Raw genomic sequence first — 10,239 nt, 5'->3', positions numbered from 1 at the left:
AAAAAAAAAGAAAAGAAAAAAGAAAAGAAAAGGAAAGGAAGAAAAGAAAAAGGAAAAGGAAAAAAAGAGATCCCAAACTAGAAACGGTCAAGACCGCCTTATCAGGACACATTCGGGATACTCCTAATCCTTACCTGGGCTGCGAAACAAATGTTTAAAAATTAGAAGTACCTGGGAAATCAACTTGGACGCATTATAAAACAGAATCTCCCACCGTCACCATTTTCACCAGTCATGGATAAATAAAAACCCAGCACTTAAGCTACTAGAAACTACATTTTAATTACAGAGCTGGGGTTTACATAATCGCAAATTACATAATACCGCTGTGCACTAAAAACCCTTCCATAGGTGAAGCTTCACACCATCCGGTCTTTTTAACATTTTCCAGAGAGGGCTGGAAAAGTCTGCTGAATAATTGAGGGGAGGGAGGGAATGGGGTGCTGGAAAAGTCACCCTTGACAAGCTGCACAGTCGACCAAACGTTCCAGTATAAAGAGGGACTCCGAGCAGGTGACTCCCCTGCGCCCCCGTGTCCGGGCATCTAAGGCCAAGGCAGGGCGAGCGGGCGCGGGGCGCAGGGCCGGGGCTTACCTGCTCCCCGAAGTCGATGGCTATGTTGGTGATGCCCAGGGGCACCAAGAACCGGATCAGGGGCCAGTAGTGCGTGAGCGCCGGGAATTTCACCATAGTCCCCGCCGTGGGCTGACCCCACACACATCTGCCGCCGCGAGGGGACTCTGCGGGGAGGCGAGGGGCGCGGGGCGAGCGGGGCGCGGGCCGACTGAGGCCGCGTGCGGCGGGGCCTCCGGCGGGGCGGCGGCTCCTCCTCGCGGCTGCGGCGCCTTCTCCGAGCGCGGCTGCTCTAGCAGGGGATCCGCAAGCTCAAGTCCATCCCTGCTGCCCTCCCACACAACAAAGATCTGCCGGGAAAAAAAAGAGGAGGGACGGCGGCGGCGGCGGCGGCAGAAGGTTCTGCTGACAGCGGCTCCATTATAAGCGCTCTGGGGCCCGGAAATAAATAACCGCGCGCACGAGGCGCCGCCGCCGCCGCCGCCGCCGCCCGGAGGAAATCAGGGGCGGGCGCGGAGGCGCGGACACTGCCGGCGGCCCCGGGGGCGGGCTGGGGAGGGGGCCGGGCCGGGCCGGGCGCGCCGCGGCCTCTTTCCCTGAGCCGCTGCCTGCGCTCTGCACGGCCGCTGGGGGCGCTGCGCTCGTTCAGGCCGCGGGGTGGGCGCCTCCGGGGCGCGGGGCGGGGCTCTCCGCGGAGCCTTGGCCGGCCCGGGGGCGGCGGCACTGAGGGCGCGGCGGGGACGGCCTGGGGACGCGGGGGCGCCGGCGGGGGGCGGGGGCGTTGGGTCGCCTAGAAGTCCCGGGGCGCCCCGGCTCCGCGGCCGGGCCCTGTCTCCCGCGTGCTGCGGGGCCGGGGACTGGGGTTCCCGCGCTGGGTTCCCCAGGAGGGCCCGGGCGTCTGGAAGACTTGGCAGCCGGGGCAAGCGACGTGGGCGCGGACGCGCGAGGGGGGCCGGGGCGCGGGACTCCGCACCGCGGGGCTGGGAAGGGCGCCGTCCCGCGGTGGCCGGGCTGGCGACGGGCGGGGACTGCGGAGGAGGCAGCTCTCGCCGGGGCTGGGGCCTGCTTCAGAGGACTAGCGGCCTGGGAGGGATGGAGGTGCCGCTCCGGGAGAGCGAAAGACGCGAGGAAAGGTCGCCCAGGAGGGAGCCTGTCACCCAGGGTTTCCAGGGGAGACTGTGGCCCGCGTCCCTGGGGAAAAAAATGCGCCAGGGCAGGAGGGAGCGATCCCTGCAGGCGCCCAGGCTGAGGCCGGCCGCCTTCTGGGGCGCTCAGACCTGCCTGCTGCAGGCAGTTTGCAAACAGTACGTCCGATTCTTTTCATTGCAAAAAAGCCCTATTAAAAATAACTCGTTAAGCCTATCATCTCTTAAATAAAGGGAAGAAGGAGAAAAGTGTGTTCTGTTTTGTAATACCTGATTTCAGAGTAACTAGTCGCGGCGCTGAGAGTTTGACCTAAAGCTCAGCAGTGTGACAGCAACGCCAGCATCCATCCCCGCACCCCAGCACTGTGTGCCGCGAGGGAGGAGGACCCAGGGAATGAAAAGGGACCCTGGACAGGGCTGGCTTCACGACCCTGCGACCTGTGCAGTCACAGAGTGCCCGCGCTTAGGACTAACTCGCTGCTGTTGCTCTCTTGAATTTGAATAAGGATCACTGCGTTTTCATTTTGTACTGGGCCTGGCATAGTAGTGGCCTATGGTGGTCTTATTTTGTACTCCCTCTCACACACATCTCTTTGTGTTTAATAAACATGATAAAGTAATTTATTATTAAAAGTAAGAAAGTGTCTTGTGCCTAGAATGGACCTATTAACTCACAATTTAGCTTTGTAAAGTTTTTGTAAATAGTGAGCTTGGGACCTCAATATCCTGGATTCAGGTATTTCCCAACTATTTTGAAAGTATTAAATGTGTCTATAGGCGGGGCGTGGTAGTGAGCGCCTGTAGTCCCAGCTACTCGAGAGACTGAGGCAGGAGAATTGCTTGAACCTGGGAGGTGGAGGTTGCAGTGAGCCGAGATTGCGCCACGGCACTCCAGCCTACATGACAGAGCAAGACTCCCTCTCGAAAAATAATAAATAATCCAGCACTTTGGGAGGCGGAGGCAGGTGGATCACTTGAGGTCGGGAGTTCGATACCAGCCTGAGCAACATGGAGAAACCCAGTCTCTATTAAAAATACAAAAAATTAACCGGGCGTGGTGGTGCATGCCTATAATCCCAGCTACTCGGGAGGCTGAGGCAGGAGAATCGCTTGAACCTGGGTGGCAGAGGTTGCAGTGAGCAGAGATTGCGCCATGGCACTACAGCCTGGACAAAAAGATCGCAACTCTGTCTCAAACTATAAAATAAATAAATAAATATTTTCATATTTTACATCCTTTTAAAATACCTTTTTGAAATTCCACACAACTTGAGCAGGCCTTGAGAAATAGGAAGCTAATTTTCCTTGTAGCTCTGATGTAACCTCAAATTACATTCCCTATAATTAAAATTAAACTAAGCCACCATGGCATGTGTATACCTATGTAACAATCCTGCAGGATCAGCACATGTACCCCAGAACTTAAAGTATAATTAAAAAATATATATATCAAAAAAAGAAATACCAAGCCGCATAATATTTATGTCATAAGACTTTATATTGCAGTAATAAAGATCTTAATTTATTTAAAAAAAATTAACTTTGGTAAGTATTTATTGTGTTAAATGTGTCCAATAGCAATGCTGTATTTAAAAGATTTCCCAGCAAAACAGGAGGTTAATGTGGATAGGACTGTCTTCAGGAGCAAGTTCCTGAAAGGTGTGTTTAAATATATTTGAATCTTACTTAAATATACAAAAGAGGAGCTTGTTATTTAAAGAAATTCTCTGGGAAAGAGTTCTTTTCTAAAGCAAATATCACCTCACGGTGTATCATTCTGTTATTCTAGGTTTCATGGGCTGACTCATTTTACTTAGAGCAATGTAATTACACTAACCTTTGTCTAGAATTGGGATTGATGAGGTCCTAGATCGATCCCCATCAAGTCCAGTTTCCTTTCACTGGTCTCTGGACAAGGACCGCCACAGCCCCGGCTGCCTGATGCAAACACACACCTTTGGTCTTCAGGGGCAGTGGTGAGACAATTCCAGTGGATCAATGAAAAGTCATCATCCTTGTTTGAGTGTTCTAAAGTGCATTTTTCAAATGAGTGATTTGGAAGTGTCATCTCTGACTATGGCAAGGAGCCCTTTTTAGATTTTAAAGGCCTATGAATTTCAGTAACACTATGGCAACATGGAAACAAATGAGACATTTATTTTTTTTTGTCACAGTCAAAATCCGAAACAGATTTCAAAGAGGGTTTTTGGCTCCTCTCTCTTTCCGTTTTTTATTTTTTGTTTGTTTGTTTTTTTTTAATGATTACAATAGACATTTATTTAACGTAAAACATTTACAGACAAAATAATTCTTAAATTTTATGTTTCAGGTTTTACCATCTTCATAAAAATACTTGGAGGACAGCTGCATTCACAGACGTCAAATACGTGATGACTTCTTTGACCATTCTTCTCAGTCTTTTCTTTCCCAAATAAGCACTTTCAGATACGGTTCAAGGTAGAATTATCCTCTTCGTGTTTGGTCCGCTGCTCTTAAGGCAAGATCTGCTGTCTCAGAGTCAGATCCAGGGTTCTGATGTAAAACATCCTGCCATTAGAAAGTCCTCTTACAGCTTCCTTTACGTCTTTATCCTTTTACATCGTCTCAGCTCACGTTTACCCATTTCTTGAATCCTGCAGCATTGTAATATCATTTTCAAATACGATCCAGCCACCTGTCTGCCGCTGCAGTAGCCGACCTGCCAGCCATCTTCACCCAAACGTGAAATATTGCCTTCTCTCTCTCTTTTTATTTATTTATCTAATTTATTTTATTTTATTTTTGAGATGGAGTTTTCGCTCTTGCTGCCCAGGCTGCAGTGCAATGGCACAATCTCAGCTCACTGCAACCTCTACTTCCCAGGTTCAAGTGATTCTCCTGCGTCAGCCTCCCAAGTAGCCAGGACTACAGGCATGTGCCACCATGCCCAGCTAATTTTTGTATTTTTAGTAGAGATGGGTTTCACCCTGTTAGCCAGGATGGTCTTGATCTCCTGACATCTTGATCTGCCTGCCTCCGCCTCCCAGAGTGCTGGGATTACAGGTGTGAGGTACCATGCCTGGCCTCTCTTTTTAAACTTTGTTGTTTGAAAATATAATTTCAGAATGTAAGTGAGAAGAATGAGTAGGAGATTTTTTAAATTACTCAGAAGCCAAAAAGACATCCCCAAATTGTTGGGTGTTTTCTTTCTGAAGGTACAGCTTTATCTTCTGCTTAAAAAGTCTTAGACTTGATGGCTTTTGGTCAAAGATCATTACAAGGTTTACAAACTCTACACTCAATAGTGTAAGAAAAAAATATGTACATGTAGAAAAAAATGCGGGAAGAAAATATGCTCAACTATTCACAGTTGATAGTTATTGCTGAGTGGTATGAATGTGGCTGATTATTCCTTCCTTTGTATACTTTTCTGTGTTTAACGCAATGGACATATATAAGTTTATTTAAAAAACAGTTTTAAAAAATATTTATAAAACATTACTAGAAGTACAAACTAGCACTAATTTCAGAGCATGAAAAAAGTTACTCTTTGCAAAACAATTTCACAAATGACCAGCAATATCATTTTGGTGTCTAAAATTATTAATTCCAAGTTTTTAAAGGAGCTAATACAGAAAGAAAGACCGAAAGTTACATACATGTCTAATTTACCTTTGTTTTTCCCCTCAATTTGATCTTAAATGAATAGATTCAAGTAACCCCCTACCCCTCGCCAAGAAACAGGTGCTTCAAAGGCCAAAATAAAATATCGTATTTAAGGTTATCCAGTTCTAGAACTCTGTAACTCAGTCCGCCTTGACTTGAGTAACCCTATGACATCACGTTGGGAGTGTAGCTGTGAGCATGGTTTGGGAGTAGATGCCATATTGGTTGATCTGTGTAAGCTGACCCAACAGGGTTATCTTCATTGATTCCATGCAATTATCCTATAATATGTATTTAGTATAGCCAACTTGTTTAATAATTTTGATGGAAGACTTAGTCCTAAAGATTGATATCTAGTTTTGAGTCACAACCCTCCAATATAGGGTAGACTAGGTATAAATTTAAGCCTCACAGTTGTATATCTGGGCCTTGAGTAATTTTGCTCCATGGCTCACTGAGGATGTGGTAAGGGGAAGTCTACAATTTCAGCCTATTTAATTGTGTTCGTATAAACATCATCCTATTAATAAAGTCATGATTTCTGCCCAGTTGCCATCTTCCAAGAGAGCAAAAAGAGAAGTATTTGCTTCTTCCCAATTGTTAAGTTTTACTCTTACTATTCCAGCCTAAAGCCCAAGTATAATTTGCCTGGGCTAATTATTAAAGTCAGTTTCTGTACTTTCAGCACGAGCCAGAAGTGGAGGTAGGAGGTCAGGGGAATGGGTAAATGATCCTGAAACTGTCATTTACTCTAGATAAGCTAGAATTAGCTAGCTAAATCCTGCCAAGAGTTATAGTTCTCACTTTTAATGACTTCCTTAATAATATTTTTAAAGGGACCACACAGATGCTTCAAAATGTGTGCTGTAAAAAGGAATGGGGAAGAATTCTATATACTGATATGGAAGAATCTGTAGAATATTTTGTTAAGTGAGAAAAGCAAGGTGCCAAACCATGAAATGGTATGCTATTTTGGGGGCAAAAAGGGAGAGAAATATGAATGTGTGTGTGTGTGTGTGTGTGTGTGCGTGCGTGCATGTGAATGTGCTTATATTTGTGAAAAGACACACTGGTAGGATAAGCCAAAAATTAATTAAATGTTTATGAGAGAAGGAAGAGAACAGGTTGGAATTGGGAAGGACTGATGCTTTCTCTGAGGGTACCTTAGAATCAAATTTTGGCCTTGGAAACATTCCTGTTTTATATGTTGAAAAAAATAAAAGTAAATCAAGAGAAAATTGACAGCAGATACATTTCACACAAGCTTTTTTCTGACTTGGTCCCCTTTTATTCTGAGGAAAGAATTTGAGGCAGCTTAAATCAGAGCACAGATATATACCTTATGCATTTTGACAAATTTTGATTTGTCTTTAACTGCTAGAGAATAAAACCATTTGGAGGGACTCTTGCCAGGGCAACTGTGTAATCTGCTGGCATTGGGCATTGGTAACTAATAACTCACTCTTTCCTCTGAAAAGTGACCTAAAAAACAAGAGTGAGTTTTGGGACAGATTCTGCCTGTGCCCCTGAGAAATGACACCTCCACAAGCTGGCTTTCAGGACTCCCGAAGCAATGTACTTTATACATGTAAGCATTTGATGATTTGCTGACTTATATTTGGCTCATAACGATACAACATAAAAGATGAACATATACGTAATTCATCCTGGCTCTGCAAACCTGAGGTCTGGCAATGCTTAACGAGGAGAATGAAATGAAGAGCTGCAACTAAGACTAAAATATAATTACTTTTCGTTCTCCTTTTTCCCTCTTTCCTCAACTTCTGATTGTTTTGTTTAAATGACCAGAATAAGATAGAATGGCTGTAACTGAAAATATTTATCACACCTGTAATCTCAGCACTTTGGAAGGCCGAGTCGGGTGGATCACCTGAGGTCAAGAGTTTGAGACCACCCTGGCCACAAAAATCAGCTGGGCATGGTGGCACACACCTATAATCCCAGCTACTCAGGAGGCTGAGGCAGGAGAATCTCTTGAACCTGGGAAGTAGAGGTTGCAGTGAGCCAAGATCACACCATTGCACTTCAGCCTGGGCAACAGGAGCGAAACTCCATCTCAAAAAAAAACCCAACAACAATAATAAAGCTTATGTTATTATCCTTGACACCTATTCAAAACCTTTTTAATTTTCCACTGTCTATAAGAGATACTATTTAACTATATAAAAGTCAGGTAATAAAATACATTTATCTCTTTCTAATCAGGCAGTGAGGCATAAACTGTTGGGGCATACCACTCGGGGCCACTGCTGTTTGGGATTAAAACACTGGCATTGCGATCTGTACGGAGAGCCGTCATATTCTTGCTTCTTTTCCCAGTCACTGCCCCAGCATTCTTGCTGTTCTCTTCCATTTAATATTTTGGCAGAGTCAGGGCTGTATTCCTTTCTATTTCTAGAGTATAAGTCTGATATCTACCACAAAATATTAAATTACTGAGTTTGAAACTATTTAGAGGAGGGATTCCCAACCCCTGGGCCATGAACAGGTATAGATCTGTGGCATGTTAGGGGCTGGGCCACACAGTAGGAGGTGAATGGCGGGTGAGCAAGTGAAATTTCGTGTGTATTTACAGCCACTCCCATCGCTCACATGACCACCTGGGCTCAGCCTCCAGTCAGATCAGCGGTGGTGTTAGAGTTTCATAGGAGCATGAACACTATTGTGAACTGCGCATGTGAGGGATCTCGGTTGTGGGCTCCTTTTGAGAATATAATGCCTGATGATTTGTCACGATCTCCCATTACCTCCAGATGGGACCGTCTGGTTGCAGGAAAACAAGCTCAAGGATCCTACTGAGTCTACATTATGGTGAGTTATGTAATTATTGTGTCTTATTATGTAATAAAAATAGAAATAAAGTGCACAATAAATATAATGTGCTGGAATCATCCCGAAACCACCCTGCCCCCAGTCTGTGGAAAAATTGTCTTCAATGAAACTGGTCCCTGGTGCCAGAAAGATTGGAGACCACTGATTTAGAGTACTGTTACATCTCCTTTTACCCTCCACCACCTGCATCCGTAAAGGCAGTAATAGACACTAAATAATACATTTGGAGTTGATGTTTTATGTTTTTATGTTTGACCTCCAAGCCGGCAAGTGTGTTATCCTTTCTATTATATAGTTAATACTAATCGGACATCTTTAGCGTTTTGATAATATGTGGAAATCAGATTCTCTTGCTTCTCAGGCTTCACTATCCCAGAGAAAAGGTAGACAAACAATCGTACTTTAAATTGTTACTGCACTCTAATCAAATCTGTTTTCTGTTTTCAGTGTTGTTAATTATATTTTAGTAGGTATCAATTCATCAAATAAGTAGTGCGATTTTAGCTTTTATTTTTATTTTTTTGAGACAGAGTCTCATTCTCTCGCCCAGGCTGGAGTGCAGTGGTGTGATCTCAGCTCACTGCAACCTCTGCCTCCCAGGTTCAAGTAATTCTCCTGCCTCAGCCTCCTGAGTAGCTGGGATTACAGGTGTGCACTACCACACCCGGCTAATTTTTTGTATTTTCAGTAGAGACAGGGTTTCCCCATATTGGCCAGGCTGATCTCAAACTCCTGATCTCAGTTAATCTGCCCGAGTCAGCCTCCCAAGATTCTGGGATTACCAAAGCTCTGGGATTACCAAAATTCTGGGATTACTGCTGTGAGCCACTGTGCCCAGCCCTGATTTTACCTTTATATTAAGCATGTAGCTTACCCCTAAGTTTCTTTACCCCCAACCCCCAAGCAATTTTTATGCTTGAAAATGTTCCTGATTTCAAGATGGTATCCCCCTACTTTATTTCATAATTTTACTTGTGACTCAATAATTTGATTGGTTGGATAATGTTGCTAATGGAACCAGTGTCATTTTTTTTCTCTATATAAATTGGTTAACTTTGTTTTAATTCATTTAGCAATCTCTTTTGAGTGGCTACTGTGTGCCAGGCATGCACAAGTGCAGGGCAAAAAGTGCTGCGCAAACCAAACATGATCCCCCAAGCCTGGGAACAGGGCAAGATGAGCTCTCTCATCACTCCTGTTCAACACCAGAGTGGAAGTCCTAGCCGATGCAATCAAGCAAGCAAAGGAAATAAAAGGCATGTACAGTGGAGAGAAAGGACTATTTAGTTCACAGATGATGGGATAGTTTGCATAGAAAATTTCAAAGCTTCAACAGGATAGCTACCAGAACTAATACGTGAACTTAGCAAGATCACAGGATACAGTTTCATTGTCTCATTTTATCTTTAAAGCAATCCCATGAATTTGCTACTATTATTTTTTGGGGGGAGGGATGTAGGAAAACAGAAGCATAAACACAAAGGTTAAGCGAACTGTCTTAGATCTTACAACTAACAAGCAGCAAAGTTGGTACTCCAACCCAGAAATACATGACAAAAAATATTAATCACCATGCCAGGGCATTTTAAATTTGGTATGCTTAAAATGCAAAGTCTCAGCCCTTACCCAGAGATTGTGATTCAGATGGTGGAATAGGGGTAGGTCCTGGGGAGCTGTGTGTTCACAAGCACCCTGGGAGATTCTCATGCAAGCTGTTCAGAGAACCTGTCATTATATGGACTATATATTTCCTATGCACATACAGTATTCTATTCATATACTATTTCACACGGTACCTCTAACCCAGGAAAAATGATCTCTCAGTCGAAGCTCAGTGTGATAGAAACCAAACCAACCTTTTTCTGGTGGCATCAGTGGATTTAAAGAGAAGCTAAACAAACGTAGAAGGGCTGGTAGAATCCACATTTGAGAAGGCAAGGAAGAAAAGGCAGCATTTCAAAGGGCTGATCCCTCTGTGAGACCCACAACTGAGTTGTTTTTTTTTTTTTTTTTTTTTTTTTTT

General features: G+C 44.5%; 1 protein-coding gene and 1 long non-coding RNA gene across 2 annotated transcripts in view; one reads left to right on the top strand and one right to left on the bottom strand.

Moving 5' to 3' along the window:
* The window catches only part of ANKH (ANKH inorganic pyrophosphate transport regulator), a 166,753-nt gene extending 165,711 nt beyond the window's left edge, over nucleotides 1-1,042 (bottom strand). The window contains exon 1 of the mRNA XM_017524665.2: nucleotides 595-1,042. Coding sequence (XP_017380154.1) covers nucleotides 595-690 — 96 coding nt within the window. The 5' untranslated portion in view covers nucleotides 691-1,042. The remainder of the gene's footprint in view (nucleotides 1-594) is intronic.
* LOC108301543 overlaps nucleotides 271-10,239 on the top strand; it is a 24,279-nt gene continuing 14,310 nt past the window's right edge. Inside the window, exons 1-3 of the long non-coding RNA XR_005199489.1 lie at nucleotides 271-513; nucleotides 4,048-4,175; nucleotides 8,138-8,195. This is a non-coding gene — a long non-coding RNA (uncharacterized LOC108301543). The remainder of the gene's footprint in view (nucleotides 514-4,047; nucleotides 4,176-8,137; nucleotides 8,196-10,239) is intronic.

Source organism: Cebus imitator, unplaced genomic scaffold, assembly GCF_001604975.1.
Source record: "Cebus imitator isolate Cc_AM_T3 unplaced genomic scaffold, Cebus_imitator-1.0 Scaffold35, whole genome shotgun sequence".
Taxonomy (NCBI): Eukaryota; Metazoa; Chordata; class Mammalia; order Primates; family Cebidae; genus Cebus; species Cebus imitator.
This window is presented reverse-complemented; position numbering and strand designations above follow the sequence as displayed.